Source organism: Eptesicus fuscus, chromosome 15 (genome assembly GCF_027574615.1).
Source record: "Eptesicus fuscus isolate TK198812 chromosome 15, DD_ASM_mEF_20220401, whole genome shotgun sequence".
Lineage (NCBI taxonomy): Eukaryota > Metazoa > Chordata > Mammalia > Chiroptera > Vespertilionidae > Eptesicus > Eptesicus fuscus.
Window position 1 is genome coordinate 48304662 of NC_072487.1, and position 20067 is coordinate 48324728.

General features: G+C 47.4%; 1 protein-coding gene across 1 annotated transcript in view; it reads left to right on the forward strand.

Annotated features, from left to right (window-relative positions):
* The window catches only part of DAPK1 (death associated protein kinase 1), a 161311-nt gene that overhangs the window by 70184 nt on the left and 71060 nt on the right, over positions 1-20067 (forward strand). The window contains exon 3 of the mRNA XM_028146199.2: positions 14310-14531. Within this exon, the coding sequence (XP_028002000.1) occupies positions 14310-14531 (222 nt within the window). The remainder of the gene's footprint in view (positions 1-14309; positions 14532-20067) is intronic.

The window sequence follows — 20067 nt, forward strand, 5'->3', positions numbered from 1 at the left end:
ATTACTTGGAATTCAGGGAGAGATCCCGGTGGTTTCACACGTTTAAACTGGCAGTTTGGCAGGAGACTGAGTGCTCTGTGAAAATGCCTGCGGCAGTCCTATGCGTCCCTCATGACCGGCTTGCTAATTCCTGTGATGATCATGAGCTGGGGCACATAATGGATATCAGTGTGAGGATCTCTCACAAGCGAAGAAGAAATGAATGAGCCCTGGTTTATGGTGCAGAGAGAGGGCAGATGTCTGTGAACAGTGGAAACCTTCCTCTCCCCTGCCATCCTACCAGCCTCGTTAACCTCCTTGAGAATGATGTAACCATTACCTTCTCATTTCCAGTAACCTTTTCCTCTGCTCCACAGCATCACCAGAAACTCGACCCAAATCTCCACGTCCAGGCAGCCATTCTCACGGCTCCTCCTCCCCACCCCTGCCGCCATCACCGCTCTTTGGCCTCATTGGAAACTTCTAGTCCATCCGCCACTTTTTCACTATCTGTCACTATCTGCCTTTCTCTACTCTAGTCCTTGGCAAGAGGGAAGGAGTAACTATGAAATAAATAACATTATATTAAAAAGTCCATTTACTAGATAGGATCAGACTTTTAAAATCAGCTGAATCATAACCTCTGTTTCTATTTCTCACTGGGCCGGTTATATTTTTGTAGCCTCATGTAGTATATGCTGCATAGAAATCATGTTTGCCTTTTTGGAGCCATCAGCTCATTGCATGAAGCAGTGGTTGTACCCACAGGAACTGGCTAGAGAAAGGCTGATTCAAGACTCAGTAAATGACTTCAAGAACATAAATGTTTGTTAGAACATGTTGGTTGTCCAATTGACTTCCATAGTCCGAACAGCAGGCTATGTTTAAAAAGAAAACCGCCTTAGTGCACATAACTGAAGAGGTGAAAATGTGTTCACATATTTTTAAGAGAAATATCCAAAATACATAGAATGGCTTCCAAGAGAAATCTTGGTCTCTATTAGTCTTCTAATAAGGTCAGCTGTGGTATCTTTTATCTTGCAGTGATTAATGTGCTCAATTAGCCATGGTTGACCTCCCAGTGACTTTACGAGTATCCTTTCCACTTTTCTTCTATAAACAAAATAATCAAGGTATGTCCCAGTTTTATAGTATAGCTCTAATATTAGCTAGAGTACTTGAAATGCGGCTCGTCTAAACTGAAGTGTGCTGTGGGAGTAAGGCACACACTGAGATTCAAGCCCACATACACAAAAGGTAATATATGTCACAGTTTTTAATTCTTGACACACGTTGACATTATAATATTTTAATATGTTGGGATACATAACATATATTATTAAAGTTCATTTTACCTGCATTTCCAAATAGAGTTTAGAGACATTGAGGGCAATGTGAATTTTATTTTGAGTTTCAATCTGGGATGCTCATTAGTGTAACAGAAATTCAGAAAATGCATGAGAAAGGAATTCTGTTGTAGGATTTCCACTGCACATACTCGGCAGTATGTTGTCCTTTAGTTGAGCGAGTACAGTAAGCCGGCGTCTGGGTTTCTGCAGTCCCTTAGAAGCAAAGCATGGGAGGAATCTAAGAGATCATTGTGCAACCTCCCCCTCATTCCTGGCTGACGGCCTCTTGACAACCCTTCAGGTAGCAACGGTTGTCATCACCAGAGGCAGAACCTTCTTACTGCCCTGTCCTCCCCCTGACTGCCACCCGCACTGTCAGCATCTTTCCTCATACGTGCAATGCCCAGCAGGGGGCCCACCCTTCCTGGGCCCTGGGGCGACAGTGTGGTTGCGCTGTGCTTGTGTCCTTTGTAATCAGCTAGAACCATCAGGTATTTTCTATATGAATTGCCTATAGTTCGGTCCAAAGACTCACTTCTTTGGACCTAACTATAGGCATTTCTCTTATGAAATTTTTTTTAAAATATGTTTTTATTGATTTCAGAGAGAAGGGAGAGGGAGAGAGAGAGATAGAAACATCAATGATGAGAGAGAATCATTGGTCGGCTGCCTCCTGCACATCCCACACTGGGGATCGAGCCTGCAACCTGGGCATGTGCCCTGACCAGGAATTAAATCTATGGCCTCCTGGTTCACAGGTCGATACTCAACCACTGAGTTATGCCAGCCGGGCTCTCTTATGAATTTTATTATTGAGCCCGTGGGATAATTTAGATTCTAGGTTCTGTCAGTAAATTCAGCCATCCCTTTTAGACTAGTTATTTTAAAATGTGGTAAGTATGCTTTCCTCTGATCTACTGAAGAATGTCTTGTCTAGGACAGTGCTAAACTCCAGAGCCTTGTGGCCTGCCAAATCCACCACATGGTGAGTCATCACTTCACCTACAAAAATATCATGAAAAATCATGCCACAGGCCTTGCCGAAATAAACACATTCCTTTCTTGTCAGTATAGTTTCCCATTTCTGCTTGTGTCATAGTCCAGTCGGGAGCAGGGGAGCGTGTTTGCTGCTTGTGCAGCCTATTGGTCCACCTGCTGTTTTTAATTCATCTGATCAGTAATTGATTCTAGATCAGTAATTAATTCATCTGATCAGTAATTTTTGCTGGCGACTAAGAACAAACTAATTGATCTTACAGAGGGATCCAGTTAGGTCCTCTTTTCAACATCAACACAGCATCATTTCTTAAACATTTGTCCAAGATGATCAGCAATGGTTTTAAATTGCTTCTGCCACACTAAGGTGTAACTTTCTTAGACCTGAAGATATGGATTTCTTTTAAATGCCTAGCCAGGGAATCTTTTATTTTCTCTCTTTTCTAAACTCTAGCATCATCTCTACCTTAACAGTAATTTCCCAGCTTTCCCCTAACTGAAGATCATTGTTGGCCTTACACATACACACACAAAAATGGAAGCTGAAGAGTGTTAGTTTTGTTTGCTACACCATTGACTCTGACCAGCCATTTTTAGTCCTTTTCTATCCATCTTCTTGCTCAGAAGTGAGCTTAAGTTTGGGTTGTGGTTTTGGTTTTCCGTTTCTAAATCTTAGTTCATTTAGGTTTTTTGAATAATTGGTGCTATTTTGTTGTATTTATACAAGATCATAGCGTTTTGCCTTCCAATTTTCCATTCTTTAGCCATCTAACCTTCTTTGAGTTTGCACATTTCATTGGCCTTTCAAGGGCCAATTATAAATTGCTTAATGACTATGAGAAATTTTTATTTAAAACATATTTAGGTTATGCTCCAGTTAGGGAATTTACCTAGCTACCTGAAGTTATGGCCTAAGACAACTGCTTACACAAAGCACTTGGCCCCAAGGAGACTGGGAGAATTCCCCTGAAGCATAGATAGCCTGTATGAGGACTGTCATATACCTTAGCTTTTTTTTTTTTTTTAATATATATTTTATTGATTTTTTTACAGAGAGGAAGGGAGAGAGATAGAGAGTTAGAAACATTGATGAGAGAGAAACATCGATCAGCTGCCTCCTGCACACCCCCTACTAGGGATGTGCCCGCAACCAACGTATATGCCCTTGACCGGAATCGAACCTGGGACCTTTCAGTCCGCAGGCTGACGCTCTATCCACTGAGCCAAACCGGTTTCGGCTACCTTAGCTTTAAAAGTGAATGTAGGAGATCAAATACACTGATTGTCCCCTTGACAAGCTTCCAAGACAGATGAGCAGCTCCTAGGGACCAGTTGGGGCCCAGCACAGAACGGGAGCCCAGTGAGTGTTTGAGAGAAATAAATGCATGTGGACTGCTCTGGGCCAAGAGGTTCTTGAAGCAAATGATGAGACATCTTGTGTGATATGTTTAAGCCCTGGAATAACTGCTTTTCCATGTCCAGAAAGGTCAGTGGAAACAATTTAAATAGATAGGTAGTCAACTTATAAATTAAGGTGATTCATAAGGTGGTTGAGTCTAATATTAATTCTAATGTGTTACTGAGTGCAATGTTGGACTCTTGGGACTGACTAGTGGTGTTAATTTTCAGAAAGAATCCTGTATACAAGTGTGATCTAAGCAGTTTTCCAAAGGTAATACATTGTGTGACGATCTCTATGAAGTGGCTTAAAGTTCAAACTTTAAGAGTCAAAGTTGCCATCAGTGTGGAGAGGGGTGTCAAGACCCTCAGCGCTCAAAACTATGGATGAGGAAGTGGGAGCCTGGGAGCAGAATGGGGGCCAGTGTCCCCTCCCACCTTCAACCCCTTCCTCCCTCACCTGCCGGAAAGTTATGTTTCCATCAGACAGAGCTCCTGACGCCCCCTGTGGATGATCACTCCAAGTCTCCCTGAATTCAGGTTACACATTTTCTTAGGAAGTGATGCCTCCTGGAAAGGTGGTTGGGTGTGCAATCCCAACTTCAAGAGGTATCACTCTCATACCTCATACACGCACATTACTTCTCCTTTCTTGAGGGTTTGACCTATCACCTGATTGTTGACATCTGTCCCTCAGAAGTCTCACTTCCTGGGAGAAGTGACGTCATCCGTGTATTTGGTCTCCTGGATGCGGTATTTACAGCCTTCCCCTGCCTCTGACAAGAGCCTCACGTTTGCTCGGTCTGATCACAGGGGTGAGGTCAGCCCGCCTGGCAGGCTTCCAGGGAGCTCTGCTACCACTGAGGGAACACTCAGACTTCCCGGGAGCTCTGGTTTCTCTCTGACTTATCGTCTTTCAGTTTTATCTGCGTGGCTCTCTCTTCAGGTAACTCCAGCAGTGAATTTCCCTGCCAGCCTCGCCTTGCCTGGCCTGAGGTGACCCCCCTCGGTCCTCTGCCTGTTTTCTCCTCTCCTTAGACTTCCTCTGTGAGGTGAGTCCCCACCTGGTTCAGAGCCAAGGTGACAGATCTGTAGACATCATGGGAAAGGGCTGGCCAAGAGCACTGTGAAAAGGATTCCTCTCGGCTGGGCAGACAGCCAGACAACCGCTCGCTGCCTCACTGAGACCCGGGCCTGGGCCTCTTGCAACCACAGAGAAGGAAAACCCGGAAGAAGCTGCTACACCCCCTGTTGGATTCCGTCTCCAGAGCCAGACAGGCCCTTGTACAGCATCTGCCATGAGCATCCGTCGTAGGGCTGCACTCAAAGCCACCAAGCACATTGGCATTTCTTTCAAGCCACTCAGGTCCAAACTCTTCACCAACACAGACCTGACTTCTTTGGAGCTAATTCTTTCCATGACAAAGCATGACAGAGGGTCTCAAACCTGCCCATGAAGACATACAGGCAAACGGCGTTTCCGCCTAAGCTGAGAGGGAGGACATGAAAACGTTTGTACCTCTTTATGCAGGGCCTGTCATGCTCCAGGACTGGGCAGAGGACATATCGGGGAGGATTGCCCACAGATCCTATAAGCTCCCTCTCTTCTGTACAACTCAATGCAGTATTTGCACAGTCCCAGCCTGTGCCCATCAGGCTGCCCGGCTATTCCTTTCTCTTCCTTTGGCTTCAATCCGAGCCCCTTGAACGAATCTTCCTTTTTTGGGGGCCATGGAATAAGGAACTTCACCTCAGCTCCTCGTCTGTCTTCTCTTTCGCCATGAAGTTATATGAACCTCCTGCTCCCTTTTTCAACTTTTTTCCCCTGAGAGCCGCTTGCTGAGTTGAATACAGATCGTGCCTTATGGCCCAGTTAACTTTAGCCAGCAGCTGAAAGGGGATTACATGACAAAGTCAGGATGATCAAATAATGGGATTGGCCCAAGGGACAGCATGCTGAAGTCGGAATGATCAAGGGCAGGACCGAGCCCTCGGAGACGCAGCTGGGCAACCAGAGCTCAAACATGGACTTGGGGAAGGAAGCCTCCATCTCCAGTCACCTGATGTTGTCACCACTGTTTAAATGGGAGGGCTGCGCCCTGTGTGACACGCTTTCTCTATTAGGTCATTTTATTCTCCCCGGGGTCATCCTGATTACGATGGGGCGCTTGTATATTTCGGAGAAAGTATTTGGATTATTGTTGTTTGTCTTACTAGTCTAGTCCATTGGAGGTCCCATTCAGACGGTATCAGATGACACTTTTCTAAGGCTGGTTTTCATCTTTCCTTCCTCTTTGGCTTTAAAAACAAAAACCAACAGCTGTCAAGCACCAAGCCTGTGTTCTGGCCCTGGCCCTGAGTTAGGCTATCTCAGGCCTCTTCTAGAGCGGGACCCCCACTCACTGTGCACACCCCCTTCATGTAGCACTCGCTGCTCTGTGATAAGCAGGGTCTTGTTAATGCCTGCCGGTTGTAAGATCCCGAGGTCACAGACCAGATCTGAACCGGGCGAGATTAGGCATGGCGACGAGTGACAGAACCCCAAGGAGCTGCACCCAGAACGCGATGGCAGCGTTATCGCCAGGCTTGTGTCAATCAAGGGCCCGGGAGGCCAGTCAGGCCTTGCTCAGGGCTCCACAGGGTCAGGGCCCCTGCCCGTCACCTCCTCACTCTTCTCCGGGGCGGCTCGCACGGTCCAAGGTGGCAGCGAGGGCTCAGCCACACCTGTAGATCCACCAGCAAGTACCACTGCTCTGCCTCGGACCTCCTGCTCTCCACACCTGCTCTGCCTGCTCTCACTGCCTCTTTAAATAACCAAATGCAATTGACTCTGAAAGAAAAAAAACGTCAAAATCCCCTGCTAGTCTCAAATGGTACTAGGCTCTGGTAGGACTGGGACCACCGTGCATTTTCCTGTCTCCTCTACTCAGCCCTTGACCAGGAGGCAGAAGGCAGAGGCCAGGAGTGGCCTGACTTAGTTGTCCCCACCCTTCTAATGGGCCACCATCCCAAAAGGGTCTGCACCCCGTGGGCACCTGCACCCCCAGCTCTGCGCTCATCCCCACCCAGGCCTGAGGGAGAATACTATTTCTTAAAGCAAGACTGGTGTCTTGCTTTAAGAAATAACCTCCAAACGCAGCTCTGTGCTGAGAATGGAAAGGAATCAGTGCGAAGAGAGGACCAAAGCAAACTTTCCTAAGAAAACTGGACTTCAAAATGCCCCATGCCAAAAAAAAAAAAAAAAAAAAAGTGTGGGGAATAGCCCCAAACCCCTTGAAACACTGAATGCTATACCCCCTCTTAGAGAGAGCAGGGTCTGCTGAGAACCACATACAGAGGCCTGTTGTGACTCTAACCTGTTTCCCCCAAACTTCTTGGCCATGAACCCATGAACGCCTTTCTCTCAGTAGCATGTCTTTGCACAGACGCGCTGCTCCAGGTGGGTCTCAGACGGTCCCTGCTACGGTCTCATCGAGACAGGCGGGCTGAACAAAGGTGCTCACTGCTGTCCTTCTAATTTCTTATTTGCTAAGTCCTTCATTATAATGAGGCTGCTCCTGCCACCCCGATACTCTGTGTACTTGGTTTCTTTGAGCCCCTGGCAGCAGCACCACACCTGTGCAGAAATTCAGACCCGCGTACGCTCTTGCCTCGGGCCCCGGGTTTTGCCCTGCTGTGCTTGGCAGACTTCTGTGTGTGGTCCTGACCTCCGGGGAGGATGCTGTCCCCAAGGTGTGCGCCTCTGGGGCTGGCCCTCCTCCACCGGGTGTGTTCCTCAAGCCTCCCGGCCCGCCCCGAGGCAGCACTTCTCATCCGGCATCTCACTCCTGAGTCGCGTGTGTTGTTCGGTTCCCAGGGTGACCTGCTGCTGTTTATCCCTCCGCAAACGCTGCCTCTCCCTGTCGGCGCCCCGGCAACCTGCTGCTTTCCTCAGTGGGTTCTCTACACCTTGCCACCTTGACTGAGCCCTGGTAGCAGCTCAAATAATTTTTGGAATGTTTAAATATATAATAATAATAATATGCCCTAACCGGTGTGGCTCAGTGGATAGAGCGTCGGCCTTCGGACTGAAAGGTCCCAGGTTCGATTCCGGTCAAGGGCATGTACCTTGGTTGCGGGCACATCCCCAGTAGGGGGTGTGCAGGAGGCAGCTGATCGATGTTTCCCTCTCATAGATGTTTCTGACTCTCTATCCCTCTCCCTTCCTCTCTGTAAAAAATCAATAAAATATATTTTTAAAAAAATAATAATAATATATATATATATAAAATATAAATATATATATATATAATCACAAGTTTTGCGTTTTTGTCAAAAGTGGTTTGTCTTCCTGTCACGCATAGCTTCTCAGAGGCCAGGAGGAGAACAGTTCCCGACGTGGGCTGCACCACGGGACACTCCGAGGGAACTGAGCTCCGTGCTGAGGACCCAGTTCCCGAAGGGGTCAGCCTTCTTCGTCGGTGGGTTAGGATGGAAGGGGAGGTTTCCACTGAACCAGGACAAAGCACTTCGTCTTCACCTGCGTCCCCTAAGGTGTTGTCACTGTGGGAATGTGGCTGGCCTTCGGACCAGTCAGAATACAGATTAGGTAGCGGTATGTGTGCTGGGTCCTGCTGGAGTGGTTGGTTTATGTGTGTTTCCCTGGTGTGTGGGGGGGGCGGGGAGAGGGGCGAGGGGCGAGGTGAAAGGTAAACCGGAGATGAGCACAGCTCAGCCAGCGTTCTGTTAAGACATTGCAGTGAGTCTTTGGGGTTTGGTGGTGGTGGTTTTGGTCTTGGCACAGAGGTCCCCCCTCGCTGAAGCAGCACTTTCCTTGAAAGATGGGGGACTGCTGCCAAGATGATACGTGAAGAACCTGAAGGTGAGCCCACACACGCTGATGTGACGAGAGGGCTCGTTTGTGTGAGCCTGGCGGGGACCCGTGTTCAAGATGGTCAGGGCGCGCCCACTCCTTTCCACGCGCTTCCTTAGGTCGGTCTGTGGCATTGGTCAGCCCCCCGCCCTCTGCATGGAAGCCTTCCTCCACTCAGCTTCCTGGGTCCTCCGTTCAACCCACCATCCCAGATATTTCAGTGGCTGTTCCTCCTGCCCGTGGCTGGGTAACAAACACTCCCAAACCTGGTAGCTCCAAACATCTCTCATGCTTCTGTGGTTGCCTGAGCGTTCTCACCGAGGGTGTCTCGTGTGGTTGCACTAAGATGTTAGCTGGGACAGGGGCCATCTGAAGACTTGCTAGGCCAGACATCCATGACGGCCAGTCGCCTGGCCAGCCTTTTAAAGCTGCTTGCAACTCAGCAGGAGCTGTTGGCGGAAGCACGTCCATGCGGCCTCTCCACATGGCTTAGACCAGTGGTCGGCCAGCTCATTAGTCAACAGAGCCAAATATCAACAGGACAATGATTGAAATTTCTTTTGAGAGCCAAATTTTTTAAATTTAAACCATATAGGTAGGCCATTGTTATTAACTTAATCAGGGTACTCCTAAGCTGGCCTTTGCTAAAAACTCAAGGGGCAAAGAGCCGCATGTGGCTCGCGAGCCACAGTTTGCCGACCACTGGCTCAGACTTCTCCCAGCACAGGGGCTGGGCTCCAAGAGGTAGCTCCCAAGAATGCGTTTTCTGAGAACTCCAGACAGAACCCCCCAGAAGCACTTCTGCCACGTTCTGTTGGGCAAGCAAGACTCGGGTTCTAGGGGAGCAGGCTGAGAGCCCCCCTGGTGCTGGAAGAGGCCAGGTCACCCTGCAGAAGAGCATGGAGATGGAAGATATGGCCTCACCTACCCACAGGCTAACACGTCAGTAGCCAAGCAAAGGCACAAGGTCCTTTGGGGACCAAAGGGGACAAATCGAATAGGCCTCCATCTAAATTGAAAATAGATGGAGGCCTTGTTATTCCTGATTTGGGAGCCGTGGGATGGGGTGGGGGGATGTAGAGACTTAACACATAGATTTCAAAGTTGTTGGGTAGAAAGGCCAAGAAGAAACTGGTGCTGCTTTTCAGCCGCTGAAATAGGACCCTCTGTGCTTCTTTGAGAAGCAGGCAGCTGAGACAGCTTGCTAATTTTCCTCCTTTACATGGACCTGATGTGCTTAGAGAACCCAGTTTACACTCACATGCAGGGTCTCACTTCATGTTGTCATCACCCTTGCATGAACGGGGAAACTGAGGCTCAGAAGTCCTTGTTTTCCCACGTTACGGACAGAGTTGGGGTTGGCCTTACTTCGTTCTGGGAGGGACCCTGTTTGAGGAGCTGCTCTTCATCCCCCCCGCCACTCCCTCTTCTCTCAGAAACGCGAGGCAGGCTCTTTGGTGCTCCCTGCCCCGGCTCATCTGTGCCTCCTCTCAGAACTCCTCCCTCCACACACACCTTCATCTCCCGGGTCACATCCAGCCTTCAAGACGCAGCCTGGGTCTCCTGGCCTCCTCACTCTCTCTCCCCGAGTGGCCACGTCTTTTTTATGGCCCATCCAACATCCCGGTGTTACATGCTTGTCTCTCCCGTGAGTCTATAAACTCTTTAGGGTCTTTCCTCTGCCATAAATGTGAATTATTACCCAATGTTAACTCATCCTTGAAAAAATCACCTCTTATTTAAGACCTGTAAGTTCAGTTTTCTACCAGGATCCCAGCTGCTGCCACTCTGTCAACACAGCTCTTCAGCAAAAATAGTTGGCTCATAAGCCAGCACTGTAATTGTGCCAGGGGGCTGACATATGAATTCAAAAGTAAAAGTTATTTTGTGTTAATTAGAAACCTTATTGCTAAGACTTGGAAGGAGGGTAGAGTTGAAACTTATCAAGCTGTTTTGATTTAAGCCAGATCTGTTTCTAGCATTAATGTAGGGAATTCGCAATAACAAGTAGTTCCCATAAATAATTTTTAACTGTCATAGGTACTGGGTAGATGCATGCTTTAAATTCTCCCAAAAATTATATGCTATTTTGGTGTGTTTTTGTTGTTGTTGTTTTTTAATCTGCACTTCCTGGCTGGGAGCTTGTTCTAATGTGGCGTCTGGATCAAAGTCAGCAGTGAAACCGTTAGAGCTTAGGTTAAGCACCAAGCCACGGGCAGAAAAAAATAGTTGCTCCCAGACAACTTGCTCTTCCTGCCTTCTGAATGCAACAGCTTTGACTTTGCTTGTCCACCCCATCTTTCCCAAAGCGAGAGCAAAACTCCCACAAAGAAATGAGTTTGAAAATAAAACCTGAATGGATGAAACAGAGTTCGACAGGTGTTTGTTGTTGCTGCTGCTGTTGTTATTGTTTTAAAAATATATTTTATTGATTTCAGAGAGGAAGGAAGAGGGCGAGAGAGATACAAACATCAATGATGAGAGAGACTCATTGATCAGCTGCCTCCTTCACGTCCCCCACCAGGGATCGAGCCTGCAAACTAGGCATGTGCCCTTGACTGGAATCGAACCTGGGACTCTTCAATCCGCAGGCTGGTGCTCTATCCACTGAGCCAAATCAGCTAGGGCCGACAGGTTCATTTTTAATGCACTATGAAATACATAAGACCTCCAAGAACACAGATGCTTCACCAGTCGCTTGCCATCTGACCTTGAGGCTCTTCTGTGGTTCTTTCTGATAGTTAATATCGTGCTTCCTAAGCCCACACGAAACGTGGTTTGCCTTTTATTGCAGAGCACCCACAGGGATATTCAAGCAATGGCTTCGTTAATTCAAACACTTGATGAGTTTTCGGTGGCGAGGAGAAGGCTACATTGCCCAAATGTTTTAACCACAAACCTCTTCTCTTTGCCTTCCCCCCAGAAAGCTCTTTTCTAGAATGAAGTCCTGCAACTTCAGAGGGGGGTGGCTTGTATCTCAAACAAAATGGACACAAGCCCAGCATGGCAACCTGGCTCAATGACTAGAGCTTTGGAGCAAATACTACACTTTGGGTTTGGAGTCATTTCTGAATTATGCAAAGTTACTTGCCGAGTGATTTAGAGCAATTTTTAAAACGTCCCTCTGAAGCTTGGCTTTCTCATTGACAGAAGAAATGAGGATGATGTGAATCTTACAGAGTTAAAAGGGGGGGGGGCGGGGAAGAGTCAACAGTGGATCATTTGGCGATGAAAACACACTCAGATAGTCTTTCAATTTAGGCTTGTATTTAAATTCTTTGTGGTTTGCCTGCAGATTTTTTTATTTTTTTTTTTTTTTGGCACTTTAGTTTTGTTTTTTTAACGCAAGGTGATTCAAACCACAGTCTGCCTCGAGTCATTACAGCCCCTGGGATAAATCACGGTGCCTGTAGGTGCCAGTAGCCCGGAGGAGGCATCACAGCCCACCACCACCACCACCACCACCACCCCCCCGCCCCCAGGCACAGATGTTTATGGTTTGGAGGTCCTGCCCTGTGAAGTGCACTCTGCCTCCTCTCTGTGCTGGGGTCCCTTGAGAGCCCTCTGTGAGGAGGGGGGCTGAGTTCCTGCTTTTCTCCATAAACCCCATCTCTGCAGCACACCCCCTGCCCCTCAATAGATAGAAAGCCCAGTCCCTCACTCCCCAGAGAAATTAGAAAATGGTTGTAATAAAGTCGTAACAGACCCCCTGGCTCTTTCAGGTCGTGAGTTTACAGACTATCAGTGCTAGCATTCTGGTGTGATTTATTCTTCAACTTCTCTGCTCTCCTGCTGCAGGGGGAAAGAAGGCATTAATAACCTGTCATGCAAAAAATTTGATACTGCCATAAAAATAATCCTTCACTATGTGTTTTTTCTTCTCTGGCCTTCTGCTGCTCAGGTAAATGAGTAACATTTTGAAGTATCCATTCTTTAGCATCAAAATATTACCAGTTATTTGATTTTCTCTCCCCTTTTTGTCTTCATGTGAGGGGAATGAAACTAGCTAAAAATAACTGTGATAATGCTCTGCATAGTAGTTCTCCAGCGGGTGCCAAGAAATGTACAGGTCCTGTGATGGGGGGACCGACCCTGCCTCGGGCGCTAGGGAAGAAGTGAGGGTCATTACAGGAAGCATCTTTCTGTTGTTTCACTTACATTCAGGGTAGCCTACTTACCTCTCAAGATCTCACCCACTTATGTCTTCACCTTTTATTGTGTGTCAAGTTATTTTATGACTAGAGGCCCAGTGCACAAATTCGTGCACAGGGGCCAGCCAGCAAGGGGGGGGGGGGGGGGGGGAGGGACCATGGGAGGTTGGCTGTGGGAGCGCATTGACCACCAGGGGGTAGCTCCTGCGTTAAGCGTCTTCCCCCTGGTGGTCAGTGCACATCATAGCGACCGGTTGTAATGGTCGCTTGGGCTTTTATATATAAAGATATTCCTTTATATATGCATAGGAGGCTCTGGTTATTTGCTGTGGCACTGGATGGATAGGATACTTCCCTCTGTAAGAAATAGAAAACACAAATCACTGGCTTTAGCAGTAAAGAGAATTTATTGGCCTATGTTGCTGAAATTTCCAAAGGCAGATGGTCTCAGTCTAGGGTTGATCTAGCCACTCCCAGTGTTACCACAGACCTAGTCTTGTTCCTTCTACTGGCTCTGTCTCTGCAATGTGATTAGCTTTAAACCAAGAGTGGCTTCTCATATGGTTCCAAGGTGTCTGTCAGCAGTTTGGAGGGATCAAAAAGTCTCTGTCTAAACATTCTCTGGAAGGTCTTACTTCGGTCCTGGGCCTATCACTGGAGCCAGGAGAATGTAGTTCACTGATTGGCCTAGCCCAGGTCACATGATCTGTATCTATAGTTATGGATGGAGGCAACTTCCTAGAACCACAACAATCCCTAGATAAAGGTACTGGAAAAGGAAGAGGAGGGTGGTGATGCTGGAGAAGAAGCCAGCAGATGTCATAGGGCTCATCAGTTCCCAAAGTATGAAAAAAACATATAGCTTGTTTTGTTCTGGTGTTTCAGTTGATAACTGTTGGTGCTAGAAATATGTCATCAGAGTCAGGGCTCTACATAGTTTCCTACCAATTCCCTCATCTCCATCTCTTGTTTTCCTAAACACACAAGGAAAAGAGCTTGTTGGGAGTGAGGTCTGATCCAGGAGCTCCTTCCCGCTGTCCCCGAATCGGAAATGGGCGTGAAGGAGGCCAGCACAGAAGTGGAGGCATCATTACCAATTCAACAAAGCATAATTCAAGAAAATAATTTTTATCCCTTGTTCATAAATAAACTGGCTTAATAAAACTGAAATAGAATAAGAACTAGCCCTACTTACTGTGTTAATTGCTCACAATTTGGACTTTTCTACTCACAATTCCATCGTCCCCCCCACCCCCAACCCTTGGCACATCCTTGCTCGAATCTTGTATTTTAATGAACAAAAAGAATATGTAGCCCTGACCAGTTTGGCTCAGTGGATAGAGCATTGGCCTGCGGACTCAAGGGTCCCAGGTTCGATTCCGGTCAAGGGCATGTACCTTGGTTGCGGGCACATCCCCAGTAGGGAGTGTGCAGGAGGCAACTGATCGATGTTTCTCTCTCATCAATGTTTCTAACTCTCTATCCCTCTCCCTTCCTCTCTGTAAAAAAACAATAAAATATATATATATATTTTAAAAAGAATATATAAATGACTCATGTTCTTCTTCCGTCCCCTCTCTTCAGCGGGCAGTTTGCCGTGGTGAAGAAATGCCGCGAGAAGAGCACGGGTCTGCAGTATGCGGCCAAGTTCATCAAGAAGAGGAGGACGAAATCCAGCCGGCGGGGCGTGAGCCGCGAGGACATCGAGCGCGAGGTCAGCATCCTGAAGGAGATCCAGCACCCCAACGTCATCACCCTGCACGAGGTGTACGAGAACAAGACGGACGTCATCCTGATTCTGGAGCTGTGAGTGCCCTCTGCGTGGCTGTGGAGCAGGGAGGCGGAGTGCAGGGATGAAGGGGGGCTCTGCTTTGCCAAGTTGGAGAAGTGACTAGGGTGTGTTGCCTGCCTAGCTGCAGTTATCTGGAGTAATTTTGAAGACCATTCATGTATTCCCGCCTGATTTGCAAGTGTTCCCCAATCTTAGGGTTCTTTGCTTATTATGAGGTTATCTGTTTTCTGAGTTTTATGTTAAGCTTTTAAGTATACTATGTCCTTCTCTACTTCTTTCTTCCTTCTCTTTCCCCCTTTCTTCTACTCTGTCTCTCCCTCCTCCCTCTATCTTACACACACACCATTTTCAGCTCTTGGAACTGTTGGTACTCATTATATGAAAGGGTAAAACTGAACCAGAATCACTCAGAGGTGATTATGAAACTTGTTTTTAAAGCAGTTTGCCTGGTGTCTGAGGCCCACCCTGCCCATGGGATGTGGATCAGAGCACGCTGTTCTGGGACTGGCGCCCGTCCCTGGCTGCTGTCTGGGTGCCCAAATCCCACAGCACAGGCTGAGGGGAGAGGAGAGGACACTGTCCTCTCTTTGGAGAGGGGAGGGACCTGAGTGCCCTGAGGGCGAAGGGATGGGTGATGCAAAAGCACACTGGTGACCACCAATCCTGGGAGGTTCTGAGTGATGACGAGCCCACTCTTTCCTGAGAGCCTCTGGAGTTCACATGTCCCTCCTGCCGGCCCCGCAGCTCCCCTGTCTGCAGATCTCTCAGGGCTAAGAGGTGACTTTTTGAGACCAGAGGAGATGGAGGTGAGGAGGGTCCAGCCCACCCCAGCACCACACTGCGGGAACTCTGGGCTTTGTCATCACAGCAGCCTGGGGCAGCCACAGCTTCTTGTCTAATCACTGGGGTTTGGCCACGTTGCTCTATGGGTCTGAGCAACCACCTTCTTAACTGTGAACTGGGGTTAATAATACTTACCTTAAATGAGGAGATAAGCATTTAAAAATGCCTATAGCACCGTGTCTGGCTCATACATATTTCCTCTCTTGGTTCCTTTAAACCAAGAGGTTTGAGCGTCTGCACTGGTGACATTTGGGGCGGGGTAATTGCTTTTCCAGGGGGCCATCCTGGACACTGTAGGATGCTTAGCAGCACCTCTGGTTTCTACCTACCAGATGCTGGTGGCATTGTCCCCTCCAGCTGCGACGGCCAAAAATGGCCAAAAATGTCTCCAGACGTGGCCCTATGTCCCTTGAGGGCAAAATAGCCTCTCTCCCCAATCACTGCCTTAAAGGCAGGGCGGGACTTGAAGAGCACCGAGGATTAAGGGGCCTGCTGGAGGTGCAGCACAGAAAAGGGAGGAATCACAGCTTAATCCACGCTGTGGCTTTATGTAGCCGCTGGGGAACCAGACAGAACCGAGATCAAAATCGGGGTAAATCCTTTACCATCCCTAAGCCTAAATTTCCTCCCTTAAAGCTGCTGTAAGAGACCATGAATGCAAAGTTCCCGGGAAAGAAACATTACAGATCACAACCGTTTTGCCTTTTCGGAGAATTACCAGGTGGTGCCCAGTGACTGAGAGTGTCACTTCCCCTCTTTACATGCCAAACTGCACCCATGACGCCCGTGAGTTACTGCCCTCCTCACACCCACCTGCCGGTGCTCATTATGGATTCAGCTTCTGTTGACTGACCCCATTGCAGAGACGTTCTTTATTAGGCGCATTTATCCTGAGTGTAAATTGGGTGACACTGTAAATTATCATACAGTCAACTTGATGTTGGAGGAGGGTGGTACAAATCCATGGGACTTAACACGTGGATTCCTATAACCACCACCCACATCATGATTCAGAACAGTCCCATCGCCCCCTAACGCCCTTGTACTAATCCCTTTGTAGTCACACCCACCCTCCACCTCCATCCCTACCCCCAGGCAACCAGTGAGCTATTCTCCATCCATTTGTCTTTTGGAAAATGTTACATAAGTCTGTTTATATAGGATATAGTCTTTTGAGACTGGCTCTTTCACTCAGCATCATGCTTTTGAGATTTGCGCATGAGTTCCTCCCCGAATAGTATTCCACTGCATGATGTTTATCCGTTCACCCACTGAAGGACATCGGTGTTGTTTCTAGAGTTTGGCAATCATTAATAAAGCTGCTGTCAGCATTCACATACAGACTTGTGTGTGAACCTAAGCTTTCATTGCCTTGGGGTAAACACCTATGAGTGGAATTGCCGGGTCGCGTGGTAAGTGTGTGTATAACTGTAAAGGACACGGCCAAGCTGCTTTCTAAAGTGGCTGCACCATTTGACAGGCCCTCCAGCAAAGGATGAGAGTTTCAGTGGCTGCACCAGCACTCGGTATTATCAGAATTCGTTTTTCATTATAACCGTTCTAGGAGGTACACAGCGGCTCACAACAGGACATAGTTCATTGTGGGGTGACCTTGAATAAAAGTTGCGCAAACTCACCGAGAGCAGCTATGAGAAGGGGCTGGAGGGGCCTTAGGAGACTGTGCCTTCCCCACAGGAAGATGCTGTGCTCTCTTGAGGGTGGTTATGCTTATTTCAAAGGTGTGTTAACCTAGATCAGTGATGGCGAACCTATGACACGCGTGTCAGCACTGACAGGCGTAGCCATTTCTGATAACACGCGGCCGCATGCAGAGGATGAAACATTTGCTGCTCCTGAGGACGAAACATTTGCGAAATAATGTTTTTTTCCTCAAAGTGACACACTACCCGAGTTATGCTCAGTTTTTTGGCGAAGTTTGACACACCAAGCTCAAAAGGTTGCCCATCACTGACCTAGATGCATAAAAACAATGGACAGGCTTTGATAAACCTAAGGCAAAGATAAACCTTTTACCAAAGAAATTATATGCCTGAGGCATGACTACCCACCAGGACCTGCCCAATTAGGAATTTATGATCAGATCACCTGTGATGTTACATTCCGTAGAACCCCGTCTCCGCCTACAGTTCTAAATTCTAACAGCTTTAAAGGAAGATTTAGTCATCGGTGACATATTCCATCTCTTTTCTTTCTAAAGAATGCTGAGGTACAGTGGTGGTGAAGAGAGAATAAAATTGAATAATTTGTTAGAAGGTAGCCCTATGATGTTGTAGTGGCCACGTATCTATTATACCTTCTGGCTCAGTAATCTCTGAGTAGCTGTGTTTCTCTGATGTACGGCTCTGGGATGGACTCCATGGCAAGGGTAGCTTTCTGGGGCTTACTAATAAGCTTGTTGCCTCGTTGAAAACTTGTGCCTGTCTCCACTGTTGTGTGTGAGTCCCCCCTCTGAACCCCAGGCCCATCCTCACCTCTGAGGTAAAGAGACCCCAGACTACCACTCCGCTCACTTTTTCATGAACCTGCTCCCAGTGTCTTGGGTGAGGTATGGAAATGGTATCTTTTCTATCCTTTTTACAAATATTGGGTGTCTGGGTTACAGGCACAGTTGTCAAATCTAGTCCAGGATCTGCCCTTTAAACTATACGTAAGCCTGAACGTAGTTTTAAAGTTTGACTCTTCCCCCACTTGCTTCCCTGGGCAATAATCTTTTCACAGCTGATCTGCTATTGGAGCTCAGCCTAGCATATACACAAAGGAGGCCTGTGTGGCGCTTCAAAATCACGACCTCGTGCCCTCCACATCCATTGTTCCCCAATCATGCTGATAGAAAATCCCTTCACCATGTTATAGCTCGCCCACGCGTTGTCACACAGGCAGGGCCCTACCAACCTTTGATCCTCGATGCTGTAGTCATTTCATACCTCGCCCTGTGAAACATGAAGCTAAACTCTCAGAAGCAAAGTCAGTGCTAATCAGTGACACTGGCTTCTGAAATTCCATTTCTAAAGTTGCTGCTCAGAAACTTGACTAAGTATACTTAGTTAAGTACTTCAGGCTGTGGATAGAGATGCATTTTTCTATCTGCCTTCCTTCTCTCCAGCATGGTTTAGATCTAAATGTTTTAGGGGCCAGATAGGTGACGTAGGTAAGCGAAGTTGCTCTGCATAAGGCCCCCGTGTCGGGGAGGCATCAGGGAATGGTGAGGACTGTGGCTAACTGGAACCCTGATGCCCCACCTCAGAGAGGCAGCCATCAGTTGATTGTTGCTGTGTGGAATTTCAGATCCAGTGATGGCCAGCGATCTTGCAGGGTTTTTTTTTAAAAAAAAAAAACCTCTGCAGTCTAGGTTTTTAATGTTGGCAATTAGTTCATAGTATTCCTGGGCAGACAAAATAAAACCTGTCTATAGGCCACATGTGGCCTGCACAGACGTCCAGATTCTAGCCTGCCAAAGCAATCATCATCTATTTACTTATTTATGTGAGCAATAAGTATTAGTTGCTCACAACTGTGAAAGAAGCAAGACGGAATAAATACAGTCAGAGACAGCCCCAAAGGGCTAGCGATTCTGTTGGAAGGGCAAGATACGCACTTAACATGCCAAAATGATTTTTTAAATGTACAGCATGATTTGAAATCATGGTCCTCAAACTTCAGCATGCATCAGAATCACTTTGAAAGGCTTGTTAAAATATATATTATTGATCACCTGCATTTCTAGAGTTTCTAAGTTAATTCTTGATTAACCCTTTTCAGCTAGCATGCATGTGTTATTGTGTGTTTTCTCTCTCTCTCTCTCTCTCTCTCTTCTCTCTCTCTCTCTCTCTCTCTCTCTCTCTCTCTCTCTCTCTCTCTTTCCCTCTCTCTCTCAGTGGGGTCTAAGGTGGAGCCAAAGAATTTGCATTTTAAACAAATTTCCAGCTGATGTTTGTCTCACACACACACAAAGCTATGTTGAAGTTCTAATCCCCTTTACCTCAAAATATGGCCTTATTTGGAAATAGGGACATTGTATGTGTAATTGTTAAGATATTGTGGCAGAATGCATGGGAGAACGATCAGCCAGCTCTCTGAGGGAGGAAAGTTTAACCTTTATTTCAAAGACCTGCTAGTCCGGGGGAGTTCCGGATGCAAAGCCTGAACTGCTCTGACCTATATATCTCCTCCTGTGGCGGGCCCCTGAGGGTCCCCGCAGCTCCGCCCAAGTCAGCTGTGGCCCTGGGGTTAGGTTCTGCAGCTTCGCCCAAGTCAGTCGGAGTGGGGAAGTAAGACTACAGTTTTAACCAGATACTGAACTGAACTAGGTTGCAAACCTCCCCCTCTCACCCCGCCCACCCCCACTGCTCCCGCATTTTCCTTATCAATATGGGTCACAGTGGAGTAAGGTAGGCCCCTAATCCCATATGACCGGTGCCCTTGTAAGAAGAAGGCCGTGGGAAGACAGAGACAAAGGGAGAGTGCCATTCAAAGAGGGAGGATTGGAGTGGTACTTCCTCCGAGCTCTTAGGAGGAACTACCAGCCCTTTGAATTTTGGGCTTCTGGCCTCTAGGACTATGAGACAATAAATTCCTGTGGTTTTAAGTCACTCAGTGTGGGGTACTGTGTTACAGCAGCCCTCACAAACTAATACAGAAGCACTAGTTGGATCGAAAATTCTGTAAGCTGGTTAAAAATAAAGCATG